Source organism: Aulostomus chinensis, chromosome 19 (genome assembly GCF_037954235.1).
Source record: "Aulostomus chinensis isolate RoL2024-O1b breed Wild chromosome 19, RoL_Achi_v1.0, whole genome shotgun sequence".
NCBI classification, from domain to species: Eukaryota; Metazoa; Chordata; class Actinopteri; order Syngnathiformes; family Aulostomidae; genus Aulostomus; species Aulostomus chinensis.
Window position 1 is genome coordinate 19,271,319 of NC_141338.1, and position 26,326 is coordinate 19,297,644.

The following is a 26,326-nucleotide window of genomic DNA, read 5'->3' on the forward strand; positions in this document are numbered from 1 at the left end:
ACTAGAAGAAGAACGGTAGCTCAGGAGCCGGTAAATATGAGATTAGTTGTTAGAGAAACTCAGCACTTCCGCGAACTTCAGACTTTTCTTTCCTAACAGGGGTTGTTTTTGCGTTTTATTTTGGTGAATTTGTATTTGCTTAAAGTAACAAAAAAAACAAATGATAAACTAGCTGACCGTTAGAATTAACAGGAAAAGCACCAGTCGCTTGAACTCGACTGTCAGAAGGACAAGCTAGCGGAGCTACGACATGACCCAACAAGCTGCTGCTCTACAGACCTACAACAATGAGCTCGTCAAGTGTAAGTGCCTTTTTCCTTGTCAGGAACACGTTGAACACGATATAGGCAGTATGTTAGCAATTAACCATCGTGGCCAGGAAGACACCCTATCGTCAAATCATGTAAATTAGCTTCAACACCACAGGCGGAGCTGTCAACGTTTTCTCTGTTGTGCTTTTACCAATTAGCAGGGTGCCACTGTGCTAACGTTGCTTCTCCTGCATGTTACTTCAATAGTGAACCCGCAGTTTATGGGTTTTGGTTTATTACGGCTAAATTAGACTGTAATACTGACCATTACCTCAGCCCGGTGTCCCTGGGGTGGACAGCCATCGTGTCAGCGGTTTATTAACTAAGTTTGTCCTCCTTGGTCTTTCTTCCCACAAATAGTAAATATGAGATAAAGCGACTTCTCTGGGTTTTTGTGTGTGTGTGTGTGTGTGTGTGTGTGTGTGTGTGGCTCAAACACATTAAAGTCTTTGCTTCTAGCACGTCACCAGTCATTCGGTGGTTACGTTTGATTTATCTGTCCAACATTACATCAACGTTTGTTGTCTTACTCTCATTACTGCATTTGTTCCAACAAACTGTGCTGCCACACAAAGCCCAAGATGCTGATTTAATGTTGTGTAGACAGAGGAATGTTAATGAAATATGCCATCAAGAAGGCAGATTCGTGTGGAACTAGATTTAAAAAAAATTCCAGATTGGGCAGCAAAAATGATAGATTTGTATGACTTGAGTTTTTACTGCTTTAATTTGTGTGTGAAACAGTGTAATATCTCAGCCCAAGTTCATGCCTTCTAAATAGTTGTTTTGTTGTAATGTGCAAATCCCAAAATATCCTCTTTATGTTGAGGGGGGAAAAGGACAAAATTTCATATTTTGAGGAACTGGAACCATAACCATTTTGTATTTATGCTTTGTGAAACACGATACGGAAAGTCACCTTTCCCATGTTCTGCCAGGTATTGAGGACCTGTGCTCCAAGAGGGAGGAGCTGAACTGTCAGATCAAGCAGGAGGAAGAGGAGAAGGAACGCCTGCAGCACGATATCCGTGTCCTCTCGGAGAAGCTGAGCAGAGTCAATGAGAGCCTCGCACAAAGACTCGCTGCCCGCGCCACCTTCGACCGCACCATCGCTGAGACCGAGGCTGCATACACCAAGGTGTTAACCCTGACTGCTGCTGCTATTCAGCAATCTAGAAACATATCTCATAAGGCACATTTTTGGACGATAAAAGATGTCAAAAGGGTGTGTCATGTCGATGTTGCAGAGGTTTGAAACACGTCTAGCTTGTTCAGATTTGTTTCAGAGCATTACAGGCTGTGAATATCTTGAACAGTATAAGGGAAGGTTTATTTGCTATATGTATGTTTCTGGAAACATAAGAGCACTGCAAGCATGGCATATTTTTGTAGGGTTACCTGGACAGTAGTATTGCAGTCGGTTCCCTTGGCCAAAAAAAGCTAATAGGATTTTTTTAGGATTACCGTCGGAAAAAAAAAAAAAAAAGCTTTGTGGCAAAAAGAATTTGGTAAAAATTGCACATTTTGTTAAGTAGTCTTTACAAATGAACACCACTCTCATGATTTTTTGAATCATATATTCAACTGTTTGAAGTAAAAATTTAAAAAAACGAATCATCTACGCTGCAGGCGCTTGACCTTCATAGTCCCCTTTTGCCTCTTGTTAGCAGCCACCTGATTAAGACGCAAGGATGCTTCTGAATTAATGAGTCATTATTCTGTTCCGAAGTACTTGAATATGTCTTAGACTCGTGTAAGCCCAGACCTTGTTCCAGGCATGGAATGGAAGTCATTGACTGAGATGATGGAACTGGATGGAGATGTTTGGCCATTTTGCAGCACATTGTCATGAATATTCACGAGCCTCCACAGAGCATCCCTGGCTGTTGTGGTCCTGTCAGTGGCCGCTCTAGTTAGCTAGCGTTAGAGGTTTGGCAGTAATTGATATTCAACACAAGCAAGGAACTGCCTGCTGTACGGAGCTACTGTGTGTTTGTAGTACTGTAGTCAGTCAGTGCCGCACCATGCTGTTGTCCTTCTGCAGCAGTTTGACTCCAACACACTGAGGCTGAACTCCCTGAGCGCCCACACTCCTCACTGAGCACTCCAACGCTGCACCTCTTATTAAAGAACAACAAGCCTGCGGGCTGTGACAAAAAAAATCCCTGTTTTTAAAACAATACCTACACAGGATACACGGGACTTCTCAGTTCTCTGTTTCTTCGTATTTCACACCTCTCGTCCATTTCTTCTTCTCTAGATCCTGGAGAGTTCTCAGTCTCTTCTGAGTGTCCTGAAGCAGGAGGCCGGCAACCTCAGTAAAGCCACGCAGCCCCGGAGGAAAGACCACTGATGCCGTTGAGATGCTGTTCATAAACCACACCAGACTATTTTAAAATATATATATATGACTGATTTGTTGTACATTCCTTATTCTAATAAATGTTTTAACACTTGTCACATGACTTTTTTATATGCACTTGGATTATTTCTCAGGTTTTACTCTCCTAAAATGACACACAGGTTTTATTCCAGTCTTCTATTTATTGAGCGTACGTCTGTACAAATATGACATCACTTTGTTTTCCCCCTAGAATTTTATTATCCCAAATCATTGACAATAACTTTACAGTAAGCACATCTGCTGCCGTGTAGATTTACAGACATGGCTGGAGAGAAAGTAGTGAGAAGGAGCTTCTGCCACAGTGTGTGATCGACAAAATGGGAGGAGACAGCAGGGGAAAAGGTGGAGGCGGAGCCTCAAAACCCCGCCCCTACACCTCAGATGTCAAGATATGTCTGTGAAAAGTTCTTGCTGGTATTCAAGAAGAGTGGACTTCACCCACTTCAGCTCACAGACGAGCAGAGAAAGATTTCCTCAGAGAGGTGAGGTCCTCTGTGTTGATGAAGGGAGCAGCGAGCACAGATCCGGCCGCGGGCTCCTCTCATGACGGCTCCACTGGAGGTCCAAGCTGGAGCTCCTCTCGGCCAAGTTAATCTAAAAGAACCACACCAATATTTTCACAGGTTTTAACCCTTCAATTACTAAACTTGTTGGTTGGTTTCTCAGCCTTGGAGTTCTGTCCATTTCCTTTTATGATGAAGACTGTTTACCCTCAAGTCTGGGTTTGTTTGCCTCACAGCTGAATGGTCTGGTCGTACTGTTGTAAGTCTCAAGTCACCTTCATTTAAAACCCCACCCCCGCACTCTGTGGTACTTACTTCTGCTCGTGATACTCTGGCAGCTCGTGTGATTATTTCTATCGCGGCTGCGGTCAGAAACAGATTCTCAGGCCTCGTCTGACTCAACTGTTATAATGTGTATGTAAAAGGGGGACCAAGCTAAGATGCAGCATTTCGTTGGACTGTGTCTCATCTTGTCAAACTTTGGGAATCCGACACCAGAGCGCAGCATTCATGGGAAAGTCCCGATTTTTTTTATTTTTAAGATGAGCTTTCCTTCTTCAGTTCCACAGACATTGTAATTGTAATCTTGAAATAAATCAACTACTGTAGAACTGTCCATCCATTTGCTATACTGCTTATCCCTTCAGGGTCACGGGGTGGAACCTATCCCAGCTGGCATTGGGTGAAAGGCGGGGTTCCCCCTGGACGGGTCACCAGTCTGTCACAGGACCAACCGGAGCAATTAGGGGCTCAGTATCTTGCTCAAGGACACATGGACAAGGTCACCGGGGGAAGTGAGGATCGAACCTGCGACCCTCCGGTTGCTAGACGGCCGCCCTCCCTCTGAGCCACGCCGCCCCTCCAACTGTAGAGCTGCTCTGTTCTGTTTCATACAGTACCAGATTTAACTTTTCAATTCAGCAAAAGTTCTAGTTTGGCTCGGTGCGTTCAAACGACATGTTGATGCTCTTGGCTTATTACAAAAAAAAAGAGGGACAAATCGGGTCGAGTGTCCAATGAGGAACTGACAACTGGACCTTTAGTGGGAACCAGCACTCAAGCGCCTGTGGTCACACAAGGCTGATGATCCTACGACCTCTGACGCGAGGCTCTGGCGGGTGGACCAGCACGACATTCACCAAGTACAGTCCAAGGGTTCTCCTTTTTTATTTTTGTCTGTAAACCTCTGTTAATTTCAAGCAGGGTCTCCTTCCTCATCACCTACTGGATCCACAGAGTCAAGTCTCTTCTTTTTCCTCCCCTTTCTCCCAATGTAGTGCTTCTCCCTTCCCGTAATTCTGTCTTTTTCTCACTTTAGCATCGGCGAACAGTTGGTGACATGGGAATGAATTGTAGACATCATGGCATCACCAGCAGTGGGACAACACCCATTTATAAAAAATACTCCGCTAACGCCAATCTACTCCAGTTTGCTATTAGCACGCTAACGTCTAGCAGATGCAACGGTGCTAACGTTAAACATGTTTGCTAACCTCAATTTGAACTCTCACATCACCAGGTGACCGGAAAAAGGTGCCTGATGACGTTTGAAGTGGTCAGTAAGCAACTGATGACATCACAGTTTAACAGAGGTTCTGTTTGCACTTCGTGTGGAGTTTTTTTTTTTTTATCGCTGAAAGTTGTGTCAAAGGACATGCGTGTGCTTCTGCTAGCGACGGTTCCGTTGCTGCTGCTGCTGCTGCTGCTGTATCTCTGAGGCTGGAATGAGCTCATCGGAGAGTTCCACCAGTCCCGAAGCGCGAGTCACATCTTTTGAGGCTGAACAAGTCCCAGATTCAAGTCACGAGTGAGCGACTCCAGTCCTCAGCTCAGCCATATCATAAACGACACCCATCGTTGGAAACAAAAACTCGTCAACCCGACTTCCTTTTTGTTTGTTTTTTTTTCTTCTTTTCTTCAAAAAGTACACATTTCCCCCGCCGCAGACTCCGTTCCTTCTCACGAGGTGCAAAAAAAAGCTAAAAGCATGACAGTGCAAAGACATTTAACATCCAAAACTGCAGACGAGACACGAGTTCATCGGACAAATACAAAACAGCTTGTCTCCTAACAGCAAAGACCTCGAGGACTGAGCACATTTCATCTGATTGGAGAAATTAAACAAGTGACAGCAACAAAAATACAACACATGGTGGAACTGTACAACAATACTGGCCGAGGGGTCGGGAATTAAAGTGAGGCTGTTACAGCAACACTTTAATTCGTTGGCATTAAAAGAAGATGTGGTGCATTCCTGTATATATATTTTATAGATATATATATTTATATATATAAAAAAAACTCAATTTAAAAAAAAATCATGACACATCACACACGGAATCTTGCATTCGCTCTCACACGCATGCCTGATTATGACTGATCACGACGTCGCTGCCTCAGTGGACCAGCTTCTGTCTCAGTGGAATGTAAAAGTACATGAGGTCTGTAAGTCTGAATACACCCTTCTTTTTCTTTTTCTTTTTTTTTACACCAGCAAATTTACACGGAGAAAACGTACGTAGGTGAGCAGGTCTCAGACATGCAAACTTCAGCGTAAAGCAGGAATAAATACACCAGGGGCTCCGAGAGCTTTAACGAGGGAATACGCAGAAACATTCGGCAGTTGACTTGCTGTGTGCCAGCAACGAAGACGTACAGACATTATTGGCCAAGGTCACTTCTTCAAGCATGTGGAGTTGCTACCGATCAGCAGGAATCTTCCTTAGGGTGCATATTGTTTAAAAAAAACAAAACAAAAAGGTGTTGAAATTTGCTCGCTGGTCTACCAGCAGCTCGGATACCGCGTAGTTCGCCTTAAAACGTACAAAAACAAGAAAGGCATCCACAAGCTTTACAGTAGAAGACCCGACCCAGCTGTCGGTTGAAATCGAAAACATGCAGGTACAAAAAAAGACAAAAAAACGAATTGTGGCACCCTTTCACTTTGTTTTTGACTCGTGTGTGTGAGGCTGCCGTTGTTCCACGAGTGGACGTGTTTCCACGCTAACACTGAACCGGTGTCAGCTCCACGAGAGCATTGGCGGTTTCTCTCTGTTCCTCTGAGGAGTTTGGTCCCCCACGCTTTCAGCTGCGCTCAGGAGAAGAAGAAATACAAACAAAAGAAAACAAACAAACAAACAAAAAATGATGTAAGCGTTAACTGCAAATGTGAAAGCAAGAATTAAAAAAAAAAAAAAAAAAAACTTATAGGAAAGGCTGTTTGAAGCCAGCAAACGTCTTCCAGAGACTGAAGGAGAAAAATGGACGAGGTTACCGACGGGGTTTTATTCTGTCAGTAAGCAGACAGGATGCTGACAGGTCAACTGTGCAGGATCTTTGGGGAAACAACAGTCCAGCTGCCTTTAGAGTGGTTGTCAAGAAGTAGAAGAACATGCCTCGCCTGACAGAAGGGCGTTACACTCTTGATATGCAGTTGATGACGTGGCGAGTCGTGGTACCGCGGCAGGAAATCACACCCTGCTCCCTTCTGGAAAAAACAAAAACAAAAAAGAGCAACACTGTGTTTCCTGCCTGAAGATGTGCGAGGAGCTGACTGGGGTGTTGGAGGCAGTTCAGGTCCAGGTGTGGCAGGTGCTGCTGGTCTCACAGGTGAGGTGCTACCGCACAGCTGATTGGTCCATCCGGTCAGAAATAGAGGGCCGGCTCGCTGCTGTAGTCAGACAGGGAGGAGCTGTCGGCCGGAGTCAGCTGAGGAGGAGAGACACCAGATTCACTGCTGCAGCTCACATCCACACGAGCTGGAACATCTCTGGCTTCCACTCGCTGAAACTTTTAACTGACTTTTGTTTCAGCGTTTCTAACGGCATCAGATAATGACTGGAATTCAGGGTACATACAGAAATACGCACTATGCATCTTTCAGCTGATATACTGAATTTAGCCATTCGTTTAACATTGAAGCCAGTGTTGTTTGAAGAGAAAGAATCCAAGATCAAATGATAGAGTGTCTCCGCAAACAACAGTTTGAGATTTAGAAGTTCTTCACAAATGAACGTCGCTTCTATGTTTGTGTTTTTTGAGGCGTCAATGGAATCATCAGAGACGCACGGCTAACGTGCTACGAGCAGACGTCACAACTACTTTCAAACACCTGCTCTTTTCACCGTTACCACGTTCGACGCCTGCCGTGACCTCTGTAGCCTTGTTGTAGCCACTTGCTATTATCCACCATTGTTAAGCCACAAAAAAAAAAGAAAAAAGGAAGCTGTGAATTTCCCAAGTTACTTATTTACTGACATATTTTATGCCCTGGAACAAAAACCCTGACCTGAACCACTGACGTCACCTCAAAAGCCATTGAGCTGGAGATGAGGGAACTGGACATGCAGCAATGCCGATTTCTTCTCCAGGTTTCGGGGCTAATTCCTGCACCCCTCCACTAATGCTTCACGCTCGCCTGAAGTCTGGGGCTTTTGATGAATCCCAGTACAGCAAAGATCAAGAGTTCTGCCAAGTCAAACTTACTGCTGCTGAATCCAAACTCCATTCAGAAATCAAGCATTTTAAAAGCCGCTTGCTTGTCATCTTGTCTGACGGCGGGAATTCCTACTTCCTCCAAACCGCTATCACTTTGGTCCTATTCTGACCCCTTTAGCGCCATTCAATCAAAGCAAAATCTACGTGAGAAGTGGGAGTCATTGATACTCCGACCCTGGAGAGAGCTGCCTGGTGTGCGTCTCACACTGCACATCTTTGATTTCGCTACAGATTTTGTTTATCGCTTCAATGGAACAATATTATCTGTACCAGCTCGTCAAATGTGAAGATGCCACAGTAAGACATCGTTGTTTCGGAGCAGGGATCAGAACATGAAAGGCGGAGCTCAGAGATGAGCCTGGAGGCGTTCTCTCCCTCACCATGACCTCCTCCGTCATCTGGGTCTGTTGTGAAGTGGCGTCTTCCTGGTACACCCCATCGTCGGGTTTGTAGTCCTGCCAGGCGCTGAAGTCCACCGAGTGCTTGGGAATGTAGCTGGAGAGGTCTGCACATCATGAGATAGTTGTCTTATTTACATGGCAGGAACCATTTTGTGTCCCTGGGAGTTTCATCTTCAATAAAAAGGATTCGAATTCTCTTTTTGCAATGAAAATACATTTTACACACACAATGTATGCATTTTTTAAAATGGAGGAACACCTGGTGAGGGTTTACAAGACAAAGCTTTGCTGAGCATGGTGTGTTAGCACTGGACGAACTGCTGGACATTATTGACAACCCCCCGCACACCGTCATCAGCAGCCAGAGGAGCCTGTTCAGTGGGAGGCTGCTCCTCCCCAAATGTAGGACAAACAGACTTAGGAACTCCTTTGTCCCTCATGCCATCAGCCATCAGGCTCTACAACTCCTCACTTAAGGGGGAGAGGAAATAGACTGAGAGGACAGCAGTCATAATAATCTAGACACTCTTCTTCTGCCTTTCTTTGAGCAATGACATCAAATCATTATATATATATATATATATATATATATATATATATATATATATATATATATATATATATATATATATATATATACACACTTTGTTTTGTATGTCTATTATCTTCTTTTTGCCACTGGAAATTCAATTTCCTGGAGGGAGCCATCCAAAAGGGATCAATAAAGAGAAGTCTAAGTCTCTTAAGTCGAAGAACGTCTCCCCTGTGAGCTCAGCTGTAGTTCACTGTTTGTCCAGTAGGGGTCCCTGTTATCATACTCCTAGTCTGCTCATGACCTGAAGGAGCAGTTGACACGGTCAGCTTTGTTTTGTTTGAAAAAAGTTTCACTCTAACCTGCCTCTCATAACTTCCTATTTAAACTGCAATACCTCAGATTCTCTATTTACTCATTTAATGTGAGAGATTATGTTTGATTGCCCAACAGCGACTTGGAAATAAGAGTCTGATCAGCTTAAATAGCCACAAAAATCCACTCCAAATCTCTGTACTTCAACAGCTTTGTGGCAGGGCTTACCTTTGTAAAGTCATTCGAAACAAAAGTCATCTCCCTGCTCCGTTCTAGCATTCACTGTCTCACCAAAGTGCTGGTTGGTGTGTTTAGGTGTCTCGGACATGATGGCAGGTCATTTGCTTAACTCTCTACAACTCAAAGTTAAAGTGCATCATTACATTCAAGCTGGATTCTCTACATCGCCAAGTGTATGGAGTTCAGGTGCTGTACGCCGGCCAAGCGGCTACTTCAGGTTAGCCCTCTGCTAACGAACGTGGGTAAATTTGATTGTGTGGCTACGGTAGAGTTTCTCAATCATCACACGCTAGCCAACATGGATTCGGCTCACGGGAGAGCAGGCTACTTCTGGTTAGCCCTCCGCTAACTTCAACAGTTTGTAACTACAGTGACTGCCAGAAGACGGAGATTAAAGCGAAGCTATAGAGTTTTAACACTCACAGCTGTACTACCATTTCACGACAAGTTTACTGCGTTTAAAGAGAATTATGGATAGTTTTTTTTCCCCCCATCATTGCACACCTAGAAATCCATGTGTCGGCCCTGACATCACCCAAATCAGCATGAACACCAAGGCCAACTTGGGATGCTAATTTGGCAAAGAGCTTGAGGTGCAGCCACACACTCATCATCCAAAATTACTGACACTATTAGATATTTGTCCTGAGCAGTCATTGGTTGAAAGACTGTCATAATGGCCGTCCTCTCTTCTAATCGTTGGACGTGGAACCACCATTTTGGCGCTACGAGCAAAGACGGCCCCAGGTTGAGCCATCTTTTTTCTGTCATACGGTCTATACTTGCCTGAGAGGAACTGAAGAAGTACTTTATACACGTGTCCATACTTATACTCGAGTAATGACTGCGTGTAATCCTCTGGGTGGTTGCTGTAGGAGGTGCGGCACCATTTAACTGTACAATCAAAACTTGAACCTTCGCTTCAGCTTCAGACAAACACCTCTGTTCTACAACCTCCTTCATCCCACTCGCGTGTCCCGCCGTCTCACCGTTGCTGTTGGTGGTGTGTGTAGGCGAGCTGGTGAAACTGGGTCGAGGGATGTGGATGCGTCCCACCATGCTGGGCTGTTCCTCCGCCACCTTCCCGTCTCGTTTGTCCTCCTCATCCTCCTCGCCGCTATCCCACGCGCTGCTCTCGGACGGATACTCGTACGTGCTCTGCAGACTCGACTCGTTGAAGGAGATTTTAAGCTGGAAGAGACGCAGGTAATAATTGGCTGATTAGGTGGCGTTGTTCATTTCACATCTTTGTCGTATGAGTGGATTCATCAGTCTTGTGAAAGCGGGGTTCTTCTGGTTCTCGCTCCACTGGAACCATGATGAGGAAAACAACCTTAGTAACTTAAAACTGGTGCTTTTCGGTGTGGGTCATAAATTCTGTCAGCAAGTATTTGATGAACAACTAACTCCCCCAAATAATCCTCACATGTGGAGAAATAATCTCAACAAAGAAATAAAGAAATGACATATATATCATTTCATAATAACTGAAGCGTGAACAGTTTTGTCGCGGGGTCCCTGGCAACCGAGGGGCCCTGCAGCAACCTCTTAATGCTTCTGCAAGCAAGCGCTTTGTTTACAAGCCAAGTTTGTTTACGAAGACAACAACCCTCCTGCTGCTGACAGCTTGCTGGCTGAGTCGCCTGGCAGGAAGTGCCGTCTTCTTGTTTGGCACAGATTGGAAGTTAACACACACATCCAGTAAATCTCATTTATGGCTGCTGCTTCACTGCAACAGCATCACATTCCATGTTACAGCGTGCTATTACTTCCTTATCGTTCTGTAATTAGTGCTGACGATTAGCACAGCTCCTCCCCGTAGGAGCGCCGGTGTAGCCCATGAACCATCGCGACTTCTTCGGCCTAAACCAAGGCACCTGTAAGGTGCTCCTACGTGGGACTGCTGGCGCTGCACTGTGGAAGCAGGGCAGGTGGCAGCCTTGCAGCGGCTCCGGGGGGCCGTGATTGATCGTCCCTGTAAGACAGGTCTGTCTGGCGACGCTTCAGTGGCCTGCAAACAGGGCTCCGCAGGGCGGGACGGGCCCAAGCACTCTGCTGCTTGGTGTAATCCGACATGAATGGCAACTGTGCAGCCTGACACTTGGCCGTGTTTTAGCAGTCAGGGAGCACACCGGCTGACACGTATTCTCAGAGGGAGACGTCTCCAGCCTGGACGGGAGCGGGACAGACTAAGAAGTTCCAGGGTAACAAGGAAGTTGCTTGCTGTCTTAGAAGTTCAGCAAATTACAATTTCACCCTTTTCTTTTCTTTTTTTTTTTTAACAAAAATGAATAGCAACATGGCTCCTTGTTGATGACTACTTAAGACAGCTATACATTTTGGCTAAGTCTCCTTTTGACTGTGATTCTGCCCGCACTTTTTGAGCATCAAGCAAATGTGGATGGGAACGGAGCAGTCGAGCAGCTTGCTATCATCACGCGCCAATTCATGGTCGAAGTAAAGTTGAAGGCAACTGTGGATATGCTGCTCAAAAGCAACTGTGCATTAGGAGTGTTCCTATCAGTTGGAACCGTTTAGTTAAGGCCAGCAGAATATTAAACAGGGCAGTGGCAACTGGAGGGAACAAGAGTCGTGCATCGGCAAAAAAATAGAGCGAGGTCTTTAAGAATCGTCTTCGGTTGGATAAGCTGCATTTGCTCGTCAGGTGCCAGCTCGTATCCGACACGTTGCTGCTGTCTGGAGGCAAAGGCGAAATTAGGAAATATCCGAGGAGACAGCGGCGGCGGAGACAGCTGCACCTTGAGCTACACCAGTTCAAGATTCCCCACGTCAGAGCTCATTTGAAAAAGGGATTTCCTTCTCCTGTCCCACCCGCACATTTACTAGTTTTTGAAAAAGGCAAAAAAAAAAAAAAAACCCAACCTGGAGTAAGTGCAAAAATGTTTCCGCTAAACTGAGGGATTTTTCCATATTCTTGCATCAAAACTTACACCTGTGTCAACCCGTTCACAACCTTTTCATGATAATAGAGGTCGTTTTTTTCCATCATTACACCTGAATCTGTGAGATTAAAAGTTGTCTTCAGGCTCTTCTAAACCTGAGAGGAAGACAGTTGGAGGAAGTCAGAGACGGTGGACGACGATGCTGAGCTTTTAGCTGTTCTCCTGCGTTTCCATCGTGTTGACAGTTGAGAAATATTACAGCAGTTCTGTCGTCAAAAGCCGTCAGCTGAGTGCTCTTACGCTGGCGTACCTGGCACCGTTTACTCTGCGGGCTGGGATCTAAATCGGCCCTAATCTCCATCACAAGGCCACAAGCCAACAAAAGCACCTCTGACTCAAGACCCTTCAGGGCTCGCACTTAACATCCATTTCAAAAATGTTACATATAATTTATGACTTCTTGGTAATGTGCTGTTACGGTGCGGTCTGTGAGTGAGAGTGAAGATGGGTTTCCTTTGCAACTTAATCCATGGAATGTGTCAGACAGTACTGCAAGTACTAAAAGTCACAGAATAGAAACATTTGGAGTGCCACAGAACTCTGGAAGACCCCAAATACTTGGCATCCATTTTTGAGGTTGGAACTAAATCTTCCATGAACCACAACAGCATGTATGGCGCATCTTAACGGTTCTTAAAGCCCTGACTGAACTCTCACGCTGGTGGCCTTGCATGAACGCGCACGTCCACAGTCGCTCCCCCTCCACACGACAGCTTCATGGTGGCGCTTGAGGAAAGGTGAGGGGGTCTCCTGAGTCGGTGGGCTTCAAGTTTTGTGGAAAATCCGGGCAACATTTCGTGCCCATCAATCCGGCAGATGTAAGAGGGAAGATCTGCTCTTTGGCTCACAGACGTTGGCTCTAAGTGGAGCGGCGAGGTGATCTTGAAACGAAGGACGAAGACTGGAACGCGCGGTTATTTGAAGGAATTTCCGAGCAAAGTGAAGGACGAACAAATGAACGGATTAAAATAACGACGGCTGGATTACAGAGACCGACGACCCTGTGAGCATCATGTGGACGAGTGCCTGGGGGAATGATGGCGAGTGTCTGAAGATTACGCACAAAGATCAATGGTTTGTAGAATGAGGATGAAATTCTAAAAATAGAAGACAAGGATCTATAGATTGAAGAAGAGTGTTTACACATCCCGCATATATGATCTACAGCCCGAGGATGGACATCTAAAGATGCCTTGTAATTAGGATCTCCAGACTCAAGCGGGCGTCTGCACACTCCTTGTAATTTGGCAGTGTGCTGAGTCCCGGTTCGCGGACTGGTGTGCGTACCCTGCAAACCTTTCAGCTAATTATTCATTCACAGGGAGCATTTGATGGTTTAAGCTGCGGGACAAAGTGAGACGCAGCTGGTCTGCTGGCTGGAAAATGAAGGAGGAAGAAAAGTCTCAAAATTGCAGGACAGTCGTTTTTGTTTTAGATGTGCAGATGTTTTAAGGGTCAAGACGGTCTTTGTTGAAGCCTTGTGTCTTCATATTCTTTACAAATATACAAAGATGGACGATTTGCCCAGCTGTTTTCCCTCTCAGCGACAGAGGGTTACTGCTAGAACTGTCAGACACAACAACAACAACGCAATCCACAAAACAAACCAAATTTACAGACAAATACAGGTTCTGTCGCTACGCAAGCGTCTCTAAATGAGACCTCTGTCTCAGCCTGTCTCTTTTATCTCTCCTGTTAAAGCCGGCAGCACAGAACGTGCTCGCTTGTTAAACCGGCATCCTGTCTCAGAGGAAGTCTCGAGATGCCGAAAGCTAGTCTATCAATAAATCAGGTCGCTGGGCTCGCGTCCCCTTTCACTGTCTTTCTTTCTGCTTGCTCTCCCAGCACTCTTCCCACAAGAGGCTCTTGTTCGCCGGGACTCATCTGCATGGCCAGAGCCCCGAGTCCTCCCTCTGACTTGACACGAGCGTCCGCCAGCTCAGGAGCGCATCACTGAACTGTGAGCTTTAAACGTAAAAGGGACGTCTCTTCTGTCCCCAGGCTGTGGGACAAACCAGCAGGGGTCCCACTCAAACCAGTAACCCTCATACAGCACAGGGAGTTCAAGCAGGATGCATTGGAAAACATGTCAAAACTGGGATATTTTAACAGGGATTACAACGGCAAGATGCAGTGCTTTTTACATCAGCCGCGTTTTGGTCGGATCTCTTCTTCTTCGTTCATTTCGCTTATTAACGTAGAACCAAAGAAAGGTGTATTCTCAACTCCATAGACACCCATTCGCATGCTGGGATATCTTTGCGGCAAACCAAGACTTCATTTAGATCGGCATTACTGTGCCACACTGGGTTTTGGTAAAATGTTGACGCATTGTTCAGCCCAGGCGGCGAAGCATCGGCAAGCCAACACCTGGTCCATCATGAGGGTTCCGTTCTACACCTACCAAAGACAAGCAGCAGAGACGCAGCGACCAGCTGCTTCAAAGTCCTCTTCTACATGGTGGTTTAAGGCGAGGATGTTACACCTCGGCGTCCGTATGAAAGAATGCAGAGGAGCAGGGGAACACATCACCGCAGCACTGATCCAGCAGCAACGCTGAATCCACGTCAGTGTGAAAGGGCTCTTTCAAAACACAGATGCTGCTGAGTTAATACGTCCGTTGCGGCACGCTGGGATTTTTATCTCTGCGTAAGAGTGAGTGAGGAGAGAGGCTGCTGGTGCTGCGTCAGCTTCACGGTTTGGTTTTTTTTGCTGCATGCGGCGGAAACAGCACAGGATATCTCTTCCTACTTAAAGAAAAGTAAGAAACAAGTCAAAGAGGTGCGTTAACGCACAACATCCCATCCGCCAGTTTCATGTACTACTGTGGGAATGACGCACGCACGCACGCACGCACGCACACCGCCACCACTGACACAGGGTCGACTTCTGTGCAGGAGTTGAACTTTTTATGCACTTTGTACCTGAGGATCATAAACTGAGATCAGCTGGCTGGTACTTGATGAACAACACAAGAAAAGTTAGCTGTTGCTCTGGAAGTGCTTCTGCCTAAACACACCTTTTTGATCAACACGTCGCGGGGCTGTCGAGGGGGGGGGGCATATTTTTAATAACCTATTTGTTTTAGTTTTTTTTTGGTTTTGGTTTTGGTTTTCCAGTGTCAGTCTGTGTGTGGTTAAACGCCACTCCTGACCAGTCAGGTTGCTGTTTACCATCTGTAACGTAAAAGTAGAAAGCCTGGAGGATTCCAGTAAAAAAAGTACCTCAAACAAAGGCGTGGAAAGATGGTGTTCATCAGAGCGTTTTTACGTAAAGTTGAACGTCAATGTTACGACTTAATCACTTGTGAGGATACTTTTTCGTAGTCGGCGCATGAATTGGTGAGCGATGGCCAAAAACAAGGGGCGTCAGAAGGACCCCATAGTTTGTGCCAAATTCCGCTGAGGCACAGGAATTCTCTCAAGGCCTTCCTGAGATACAGACGCAGAGAGATAATGCCTTGGCTGTCATTGGCGCAGACGAATAGAAAGAAAATTCCTCTGACACAATCAAGATATTCAGCGAGTGAGTAAAATTATTTCCACTATGTGGTCACTGGCTTTGCTTGCCTGTGAAATAAAGAGGGGTTTTGAAACTGAATAGAAAATGAAAACAACTGGTTTGGGACTGTGGTTGTCTGCGGCGTGCAGTGACATCTGTGCACGGGGAAATTCGGGAAGACGCAGAGCTGCCACAAGTTATGCAACAGTTTTCTTTCAAACAAGTTTCATCATTTTTTTGTTGTTGTTGTTGAAAGCATTGCCTTTATACATGGGGGACACAGAAAAAAGAAGGAGTCCGAATCAGGGAGAGATCAAGAAGGAAGCTGAGAGATGTGATCATGCCTTCCTGAGTCGGCCTCGGCCAATAGGAGAGATGGGAGCTGTGCCAGGAATATTTTCCAGGCCGCCCAGTGTGGCGTGCCCTCATTTATTGGAAGTTCCTACTGAATGGACGGACACACACACGCACACGCACTCTCTCACACACACACACACACACACACACACACACACGCACACACTCCTTGCAGTGCTAATTATGCTGATCTTGACAGCTGCTGAGGTACAGTGGCGCTACAACACATTTAGAACTGTAAGAACTACAGGTGCGACAGCATGTGAGCTTTTGTGTGTCTCAAAAAGATATTATTTATCTCCCAGCTGGCGGACTGACTGACACGGGTTGTGGGTGCGCGAGGTGTTGGTACTGGGCGTGCACCTGCTGCTGTACAGCACGCATTACGGTTCTTAGAAAACCACCTGATGCCTCCTTTCCATGCAAAATACTGTACAGATGAAATAAAAAGCCAGTTTATTAAAAGTAGGTAGGAGCCCTTGAAGTGAAGGTGTGTCGTAGCTTAGGAGACTGACCTGTTCTCTGATTAGAGATAATCACCTGCCAGCTCGATAGTATTAGAACAGCACCGCCATGAACTCGCTGAGGGGGTTTAGCTGCAGCTGCATTAGCACCTGAGGAGAGGAACAATAAAGCCTGCCTGTCTTCTAACGAAGCAAATGTGACGCAGCGCCTCTCCACTGTGCTGTGCATCCCATCAGAAAACACTTGCTTTGACTGAATTTGATCAGAGCAGCGCGACGTGGCAAACCTGCTGATACAAGACGCCAAACACAGGACGCGGCTTCGTTTTAGGCGCCAAATTTGAGAATCAGCAGAGGGCAAAACAGTCGACTGACGGACTGAAGCGGGAGTTTTAGCATGAAGGTTGTACAGTGGCCTCCTTCATGTACGATGGAGCTCAATCCTGTGACCGTCCATTAATACGATGGTGTTGTAACCCAAAAAGACTTATTCACACAGACTGACATTGCGAAAGAAGAGGCTGTGAAATAGTAGATGAAGTTTGTTAAACCATCCTAATCTGGGGGGGGGTTGGCCAACTATGTTTACACTGTGCGGTAGCTTGAAATGCTGCATTGTGCAGTTTTACCATTCAGATATGGATGCTTTATCTCTCATAGTCGGGGTAAACAAAAGAAATACACTTCCTGTACGTTTAAATAGAGTTCTGAAAACTCTCTGGACGTTATGTGAGAAGAGCATGTAGAGCTCTGACAATCTCCGAGGTATCTGAGGCTAAGCTAAATACTACGGCTAGGTTTTGCTCCTCAGGGTCTCTAGAACAGCTGTGGTCGCTGACTGACTAACTGACCAAGCGACTCAGTCTAAATACGCGTGAGCGTGAGCAGCGTCCCGGCTGGAGCCCTCCGTGTTCACTGAGGGCCGTTTTTCTGGCACTTCAGTGCGGGACATTGTTTTGGTGGATCTTTACATCTTCTGCACTCTTCCAGGTGGCAAACTGCAGAAGCTGAGCGGTGGTTACAGCGGCTGGATGATGGGGCTAGCCTGAGCAGCCACCTATCACTCCTGTACACGCATTACCACACAACACCTCCGACGTTACGATACAAGTAGTTTCATTAATCAGACGCCAGAAGACAATTGGCCGTCGCGCATCTCCCTGGTTGGTGCATGGATGCTGTTCAAGACTTTTGTTGTCGCCGGCGGTGAAGAAAGAAAGGTAAGGGGAGCTGTTTCCTCTGATAGGAGGGGAGACCTTTTGTCTCCTTTGGGTAGCGAGGCGAGGAATTAGCTGCAAGTCAGCCAGCCGCCACGCTTCCTCGTTCATACCCACGCGCTCCCCAGTTCAGACCTCTCGTCCGCTCAACCAAATGAGTGGCATTTCAATACCCACACTTCTCTGTTCTTGCTTATCCTGAGATTGTTTCCCATTATTATTGTAATTTATTCCATAAATATGAACTGCTATTTTGGTAGCCAGTGGTGAGTTTCTCATCTTTCAGCCTCCGACGGTCCCCTGGTTTGTTTAAAGCCTCACTAATCTTAGAGAAACGTTCTTATAACCCAACTTAATACGCAAACGCATCTGACAGTATCAGTGACAAGTTTTGTTCTTACAACTGCATTTACAACATCAGGTTTTTTCCTCCCTTCACAGACTAACATTACTGAACTGAACACATAACATCTACCAATACGATGCCAGCAGCACCCATCGATGAACTGCCCTCCCTCGGGTTAAATAGTTGCCACGTCCTCTCTGCACCAGGCTATCAGCTCTTCAGTGTCTCAGCAGAGGTTGATGCACAGCTGAGCTAAAACTAAAGCCAGTGTATGACTGACACGCTGCCGTGTAGCCACTCAAACCCCTGCAGCCGCACTAGACTCAAAATACTCCTGTGTGTAGGAGTCAGCGGGGAGTTACTACAACCACTTGAGTGGAAGTTAGCTGTGAATGCTTTGACTACAACCATCAACGATCAAGTATCACAACAATACCGATTTAGCTGTAGAGGCTCATTCAAGCGTGTAGGTGGCCGGTGCTTGCAGGTCTGGCTGGTGATGTGGGCCGCCAGCACTGCCAAACGTGAAAATCTGTGTTTACACGGCCATGTATCAAGACTGTGTGAGTCACTCCTCTGATACTACACTCTTGGGAGCTGTGTTGGAGTACGACGGTGTGTGTATGCGTGTGGTTATGTGTGTGTGTGTGTTTATGTTGTCAGGGTTGGATTTTTTGGCAGATAAGAATGGGTGGAAATGGAGTCTTCCAAAGCTTGTGTGAACAGTTGACCCCCTTAAGTAGATTTGTCCACTGGTGCATGTTAAGACTCAACATTATGCATTTATTGTCTATTCCTCAATATGTATCTCTCGCCATGAAGATATATTATATCTCATATTCATATTATTTTATTATTATTATTACGCTACCATTAAATATATCATCTCTACAAAGAGACAATATCAATATTATAGCAGAGAGGGCGAGCACGCCGATACCCACTCTGTTCTGGTGAGGTGACATCAGCAGGGTGGAGGTCGAATGCCATTGGTTATCTTCTCGTTACACATGACGTCATCGTGGGAGCGTCTGACACATGAAACTAACCTCTGGACTCTGGCTTCCCCGACACGCCCCACCTTCAACGCTCTCCCAACCATCAGGACAAAAGACAGAGCTGCATCAAGGAGGGATCGATACTAACTACATGTTGGTGCAAAGTCATTGGTGGGGTTCAGGGGTCTACATGTTGAGCCTCCCAAATGAGTTGCATGTCTCCAGTCAGCAAACCCACATGTAGAAGTAATGTCAATAGGTGGGTCATGTTTGTTCCTGGTGTTGGCAGGGTGGGGTGATGCGTCCTGTGCTGCAGTTCACGCCCTGAGAGCATCACAAATGCACTCACGTGACCCCCCCACGTCTTGATGCCAGCTTGCTCCATTTACACCGAAACTAACAAACCCACAGCAATCAGGGGCGTGACATGTAACACAACAGCGTCAGCTCCCCTCTTCTGACTTGAGTCCGGCCTCAGACCAAACCAGTCCCTGCCATGGTTGTGTGGCGAGGTGAGCACGTTGCTGCACAGCCTGTTTGTGTGATGTAAATTGTGTACTGTTTGGCAAGCGTCATTACACTGCACACCAGGGGATTCTCAGACCCCAACGCTGACCCTTTCCTTCTGCATTGTGTCCTCAAGCTCAAAGCAAATGGACACAAACCAAAGGATGAGGACTGATACAGCTGTTCTGGAACCAGTTAACCATGGCCTCTGTCGCTCCTTCTCTCTGTCTCTCTCAAAACAGGAAAACACATCTTCTGGCCTGATGCCTGGATCCTGGGATCGCCCGCCACCAAAAAAAATAAAACTAATATGAGTGGGGATGTTTCCCAATCTTATCCTGAAATAACTGACCTTGGCTTTGCACTGGGCCAGAGGAAAACATGCCAGTCCTCGCTCGAACGTCAGAGGGTGGAGTTCTTTGGGTCTCCACCAACAGAAACACTCATTTAGGTTTGGGATCACAGAGAACCCTCACCAGGACACCCAGACAAAAATCTTCATGGGACGATGATTCAATCTCTCTCAGGTCAAAAAAAACAAAACGACAAAAACAAATAATGCTGCTCATACTAATGTATGAGAGACAGAGAGGGAGAGAGAGAGGGAGGGAGAGAGGGAGAGAGAGAGAGAGAGGGAGGGAGAGAGAGAGGGAGAGAGAGAGGGAGGGAGAGAGGGAGGGAGAGAGAGAGAGAGGGTGAATGTGCGTTCTTATCCAGGAATCCTAATGACAGGATAGAATGGCCGTGCCTGGTGTTGCCCTGGCGACAGGCGCCATGGATATATGACAGAGGGAAACGGGAGAGTGGAAGCGGAGGAGATAGACACTCGCAGACAGCAAGTTTAAGCCATGTAAGACAAGAGAACAAATTAATAGCAGGGTCAGTGTTTCACATGGTGACAAACTGCAAATCTAAATCCTTATTTGCATGTTGCTCATCTCAGGCCTGGAACGTGGACCAGTTTAACCCAAAACCGTTCAGGGAGATTACTTTCACCTCCACAGGGAGGATATCTGAATAAAATATGTACAAAAAAAAAGCACCACATACAGCTCCAGATTCTCAGATTCATAATTGGAGAACGTGACATCAGTGGACCTGTTCTGTTATCAGTTTTGTTTGAAGATTTTATCCTCCAATTATTCAAATTGATCCAGGAAATATGCGCGTTCAAGCAGAGGGTGGGAAAAAAAACAAACATGGCTTCTACCTGCTGCTGTCACCTGCCCACTCCATGTCCTTAAAAACTTTCACATTAAAAACAAACTGCTTTGCTCAGCTTTTACTCTCTTCTTCTCACTCATGCACTCTAAAGACACAGGTGAAGACACACACACACACACACACACACACACACACACACACACACACTGAATTAAACATATCGCTTATAGTTGTGCTTTGTCGGCTTAATTCTAATTATTCTGACTTTGCAGGGTTCTACAAGTGCCTGCAGGGTGTGTGGGAAACAAACCAGTAAGTATTCTACGTGGGAGTTTAGGTTGAACCGAGCCACTGCTGTGCTTCTGTGTGTGTGTGTGTGTGTGTGTGTGTGTCAGAGACAATATGTGTGTCCATATTCTGCAGCAGTCTCTGAAGAAGTGACAAGCTTGTTAAGAAGAAACCATGTTTGAGCTGACAGTGATATCAATAATAAAGACACTACAAGAGCCTGCAGGGATTTTGCCTCTACAAGACTGTTCTGTCAGTACACCAGGCCCGTGCTGCTTCCACGACACCGCTGACGAGGAGTCCAACCTCACTGCGAACGGCTTTTGTTAGAGAATTTGGATGCAGAGAAAGAGCAATGAGCAATGGCTTAATTAAAAACAAAGCAGCTTGAGAAGTAAATCGATATCAGAGACACTTTGAGTCATCAGAGGAGGAGCTGCACTTTTATGAACGTAAACTGCAGTTCAACTAATCTCTACTCCGAATTCCAGCCTCTTTTAACTTACAGTTTCAGTCTCACAGCCTGCAGCTGAACTGTTCTGATTCACTCCTCTGCTTCTTTTTCTGCTGCAGCAGCATCAAGTTGTTTGCTAAACCCAAACGCTGTGCATTACCTGCTTAGCCCAAAACATCAAGCAGAGTTCGCTAACACTGAGCTATTTAGCAGCCAAGAGTGTGAAAGGTTTGTCTGGAGACCAAAAAGATCCAAGAGTAGAGAGAATCTCGGATTTACATTCGTCAGGAAACCTGAGAAAAGCATCGGCATGAATGCTAATGTTTCACTGTGCCTGCTGCTTGAGGAAATAAAGTGCTTGCTCCTCACTAGCACACTTGCCAAGTCCAATTGTTCTGGATTGTTATCACACAATGTAAAAAAGTATTCTTTCACGGATGCAGCAACTAATGCAGCAGTAAGAACAAACTTCATATCCGTGAGAGTAGTTTTTACTGGTAGTTAAGGTTCGAGCAGGCTTTCTGCAGTTACCAGAGTCTCACAATGTTCAGGCATCACCCAATCGTTGTTTCAGTGGGGCAAATAAACCCCTGCCGCTCCTAAAATATGAATATGACATTGCTATTAATGGGATCTTACTGAAGACATAACTGGAGGTTTAGATGGAGTCACAGGTTTGCAGGTCTGAGAGCACGAGGGCTGTTGAGGGTTATTGCTACACATCATGTTGCATCTCTTCATCCATGGGTTGTTGCTCCTAAAGCATCTTTTTGAAATGATTCGGTTGTAAAATGTCCATTTTTTGCAGCTGTGCTCGCTCCTGCTGCCCCAGGTGCACCATGCTCAGAGTGCCTGCATGCTGCCTTGCAGCAAATTAGTATTAATCATTGGCATAGCTCCCCTGTACACAGAATGACAGTAGAGTTGAACTACAGGTTTTTGTTTGGGGTAACAGGAGACAGGGTGTGCTTAGCGCGTTGGTGGAAAGACTCTGCATCGCAAAGAAGTGAAAATCGTCTCCCTCGGCGCTAATTTGACATCAGAGCTGTGAGATTAATAACCCTTTCACACTGAAACACGCGTGTCAAAGAGGGTTTTTGCGCCTGTGTTTGCTCGGCATCAGGGCGCATTCAAGCTTCCAGCAGACGCGGGTCTGAGCTCCTGCTGTGAGGGCTGCGTGCCTGTGTTTTCCTCTCTCCTACGTCATCGCGCTGACAACGTCAGCATTACACATAAAAGTGCACCGGACCACTGCGAGGTAAACAAACGACAGCATGGACGTCGTTGAGTCGAACGTTAGCATTGTCGTTACCACAAAACTTTATTGAGAGATGAGTGAGCAGCTCTCACAGCCCAGCCCAATTTTTTTTTCTTTTTTCTGGAAGCCCGAAAATGATAGGCTGACAGGCGGCACAGTGACAAAATCAGAACGCGACAGGAAGGTCGATCTACGTTAACGGATCATATCACGGGAACCCTAAGACAACGCGGGGTGCCTTTTTTTCACACCGCAGGTGAGCCGAGGTGAGCTGTTGAACCCCCAGGTCGCTTGGAGGGTCGGTGGACGCGAGTCAACGTGCCCAGGCGACCCTTTCAGAGCGCCCAAGCACCTGTGTTCATCCGCGTTTTTGGCGCAGTGTGAAAGGGGCTAAAGAGAGCGGCCGGTTCAAAGCCCGAGATGGCAGAAGCTCGTGGATTTAAAAACAAGAGGTCTTTTTGTGGCGCAAGAAATCAATGACAGTTTGGCACGCAGTCCCTCTTGAATCAGTGCCATGAAAGTTTTGAGTTTTGAGCGGAACAGTTGCGTCATCAGTGGAGGGTGTTGCACAATGCACAACGGAAGTCCCACGCCTAGCAGAGCAGTTTCTACATGGACATCCCAACCAGCGCTGCAGTGAGCTGTTGACGGCTGGACCGTTGTTGCCCCTGGCTGAGTACGTGTGGCACAGGAGTGGCCTGCAGTCTTTGAGGAGGCCCGATAACAGGGTGACTGTTGTTTCAGCGTATGACTGCCACTTGAAACATTAACAGGAAAAGTTTATCAAGAGCCCTATGGTTTGTTTAATTCAGAAAATGATCAATGGGCCACTTCACAAAGACCGGATCCAGAGAGGATACTGGAGCACGGTTCACTTTAATGGGAAGGTGCAGAAGACTGACTTTGCTTCCCTGTGTGCAGATTTCATCCATGTTCAGTCTTCCTGATTAAAAAAAAATAGGGTGGTGCAGCTCTCACTTCTGCTAAATTATGTAGACACAAGCGGTGCGGATCTCAAAATAAGCAGCAGAGTCGCCTCTCCTCGGCCATCTTTGTCCCATTCAACAAACGGTCAAACGAGCTAGCTAGCAAACCCGATGCACTGTGCATCGCTTTGTACTGGTTTGAATGAACTCTGTTCACTTGGTGACATTTGCATTTCAAGGGCTGGTCTTCTGGTCCGGCCTAAAAGATCGGTGTAAATAATCAAATTCTATCCTGGTATACAGACTAGGTAAGAGGTACAACACAAAACAAGTCAGAAAAAGGTTCATTGTTTGACCGGCTCACACACAGGTAAGGTGACGCTACAGGGTGGACCCTTCCACCTATGTATCGCCACACCACGCCAGGTTCAGGACACATGAACTGCTGCTGGTGAGAACTTTCTGAACTGTTCAAAATCCGATCTGCACAGAACCCACTCCCTGTCTGTGGGCAGAGGCCACTGACTGGTCCACTTGGATGCTGGTGGGGTTTTCTCTGTTAATTCTGGTCCACCTCCCTGAAACTGATTAGCTTGTCTGATACTCCTAGTTTAGAGTAAAATAAAGTCAATCTTCATATAAATTTGCAAATTCCAAATGAGCAAATATGAGAAATTCCCCAAATCATCTCTAAAACTTAACTGGAACACAGCTAGAAACCCCTGGAGAGCTCAGACTCAGGGAAGGAGAAGGAGCATGTCGGAGAGAGGGCTATGACTTTGGAGAGGGTTTTTTTTTTTTAGCGGGGGTGGGGTTGTAGGTTTCAGGAAGTGTAAGGGAGGAGAGATGGGGAATGTCTGCTGGGTGGTAAATAATTAAACACAATGGACTTTCACACCTGTAGCCCAGATGCACAATGTAAATGTAACAGTGCGCCCTTTCAATGGCCTTCCTGTGTTACCAGGTGCTTTTCACCACTTGGGTCTGGGTATTTTTAACCTGCCGTATGAATGACATTTAACTAGAAGTAAAGCCCGCTAGGAAACACAATGAAATGGCGGATTGTTCCATCACAGATTAATAAAAGTGTTCTCCACATTCATCCACAGAGGTGACACGTGTGAAGGAGCAGCCTGCCTGACACACGGGAACAGGAAGTCCTGCTGTTGCAGTGTGTTTTAGGTTTTGGTTGTTTGAACTTGTGGAGTAGAGACAGAGGAAACACGAGGCCAACTCTTCCCCGCTAGTATGAATCCTTTTCTTGTTCCCGCCGTCTCGTCACAATCAGACCGAGGGGAGCACATGCTAGGTCACTGCTTGACAGTTAACACGTTTCACGAAATATTCGGAGGGTTTTTGTCATCGTGAGAAAGCACTGCATCGTTGCACTTCACCTCACGGGTTAATGAGCATTATTAGAAGGGCATGAAACTGCCGATCTCTTCAGCTGATGGGACAGCCATTACTATACGACATGTCCCCATGGAGCTTACACACGACTGCCTGATAGACAGCTGTTGTGAGATACAATCTAGAACAATTATCCTTCGTGTATTTTCAACCAAAGGATAAAAAAACCTGACATGTGGTTTTTTTATCCCAACGATCCTTTTTTTTTTTTTCTTTTTTTTGGGGGAAATTGCTGCCAAGTTGCCAACACACAGGTTGAATTTCCGGCTGAGAGGACAGAGAGTTGCGGACGTTACTGGCAGAGAGGACGAGCTCTCACGGTCTCCATGTAGGTTGTGGAGTGCGCGTTTGACGTTGGAAGCTCTGGAGTTGGGATGCACATATGAACGTTCCTGTCAGTGCCAATTGGAGCTGAGCTGATAACACCCTCTCCTACAGCAGGGTCATTTAACCCGGGGCTGAATGCCGATTCAGTTTATTTCCAGCAGGTGTTTGGGGGGGGGGGGGGGGGGTTTGGTCAGTGGGGGTTGGGCTATAGAGGTCGGTCTGCACAGGAGAGAGTGAGGAGCTGAGGAGCCGGTCTTACTGAGACCCCCTCCTCGCGATAAACGCTCGGTTCATTGAAACCCAGCGTCTGAGTGGCTCAAGTTAGCTCTCGCCACGAACAGGAAAAGATGACGGGGATGTGACATCCCTTAATACAAAAAACAGGACATTCGGGGCATCATGTTATGGTTTGTGTTGTCTTTAAAGCCTCCTAATATTTCCTAAATGCATTTGAGAAACATGTTTATATAAAAGCAAGAATCCCAAATATCATCACAGTTCATGAAGGAACTTTCTGGTGCGGCCTGAGGGCTCCAGAGCTCCGCTCGGTGGGCTGTGACCAGTCCACTGGCAGAGATTTGGCAACACAGTTTCTAGCACGGCGCCACTTTCAGGCTCGACTAGATAGCAATCAAGGCTGAATTCTTGTGTGAGCTCATGATTCACGAATCCGTAAGACAGGGAACATTGTTGTTTTGCAGCTGTTCCACTTGCAGCTCCTCCAGGTGATGTCTGAATGATTTCAGGTTTGAGGGGTGTGTGAAAGCACCCCTTTCCTTCTTCGGGCCTCATTTTTTTGTCGGTTCCCGCCATCAGCTGATGAATTTTATGGGAAGACCTTGAATTCATGGTACGGTCACAGCTCTACAAGGTCAAAAGGACGTTTTTTTTTTTTTACATAGGTCTCATTGAAGCAATAGCCATGTAACCCTTGGACGTGACT

The 26,326-nt window shown here is 46.3% G+C and overlaps 2 protein-coding genes across 4 annotated transcripts in view; one reads left to right on the top strand and one right to left on the bottom strand.

Moving 5' to 3' along the window:
• On the top strand, nucleotides 1-2,770 carry ssna1 (Sjogren syndrome nuclear autoantigen 1). Its single transcript, XM_086186981.1, has 3 exons — nucleotides 1-302; nucleotides 1,250-1,449; nucleotides 2,572-2,770. Exons 1-3 carry the CDS (start codon nucleotides 251-253, stop codon nucleotides 2,662-2,664), a joined length of 345 nt encoding a protein of 114 aa, XP_086043107.1. The 5' UTR covers nucleotides 1-250; the 3' UTR covers nucleotides 2,665-2,770.
• Nucleotides 2,604-26,326, bottom strand: part of tprn (taperin) — a 29,616-nt gene continuing 5,893 nt past the window's right edge. The window contains exons 2-5 of one of the 3 annotated variants that reach the window (XR_015110352.1): nucleotides 10,193-10,394; nucleotides 8,096-8,220; nucleotides 4,712-6,926; nucleotides 2,604-3,309 (exon numbers count right to left, since the gene is read on the bottom strand). Coding sequence is in view for 2 of the 3 variants with exons in the window: in XM_086186980.1 (XP_086043106.1) it covers nucleotides 6,864-6,926; nucleotides 8,096-8,220; nucleotides 10,193-10,394 (390 nt within the window). In the remaining variant the exon portion in view is untranslated. Of the gene's footprint in view, nucleotides 6,927-8,095; nucleotides 8,221-10,192; nucleotides 10,395-26,326 lie in introns of all 3 variants that reach the window. The other 2 variants (XM_086186980.1, XM_086186979.1) reach the window with 2 other exon arrangements.

Excerpts from the sequence above, each read along its gene's own strand:
- ssna1 (XM_086186981.1), top strand. The coding sequence starts at position 251 with ATGACCCAACAAGCTGCTGCTCTACAGACCTACAACAATGAGCTCGTC. Across the intron at positions 303-1,249 it reads CAACAATGAGCTCGTCAAGT|GTATTGAGGACCTGTGCTCC; the intron begins GTAAGTGCCTTT and ends ATGTTCTGCCAG. Across the intron at positions 1,450-2,571 it reads CCGAGGCTGCATACACCAAG|ATCCTGGAGAGTTCTCAGTC; the intron begins GTGTTAACCCTG and ends CTTCTTCTCTAG.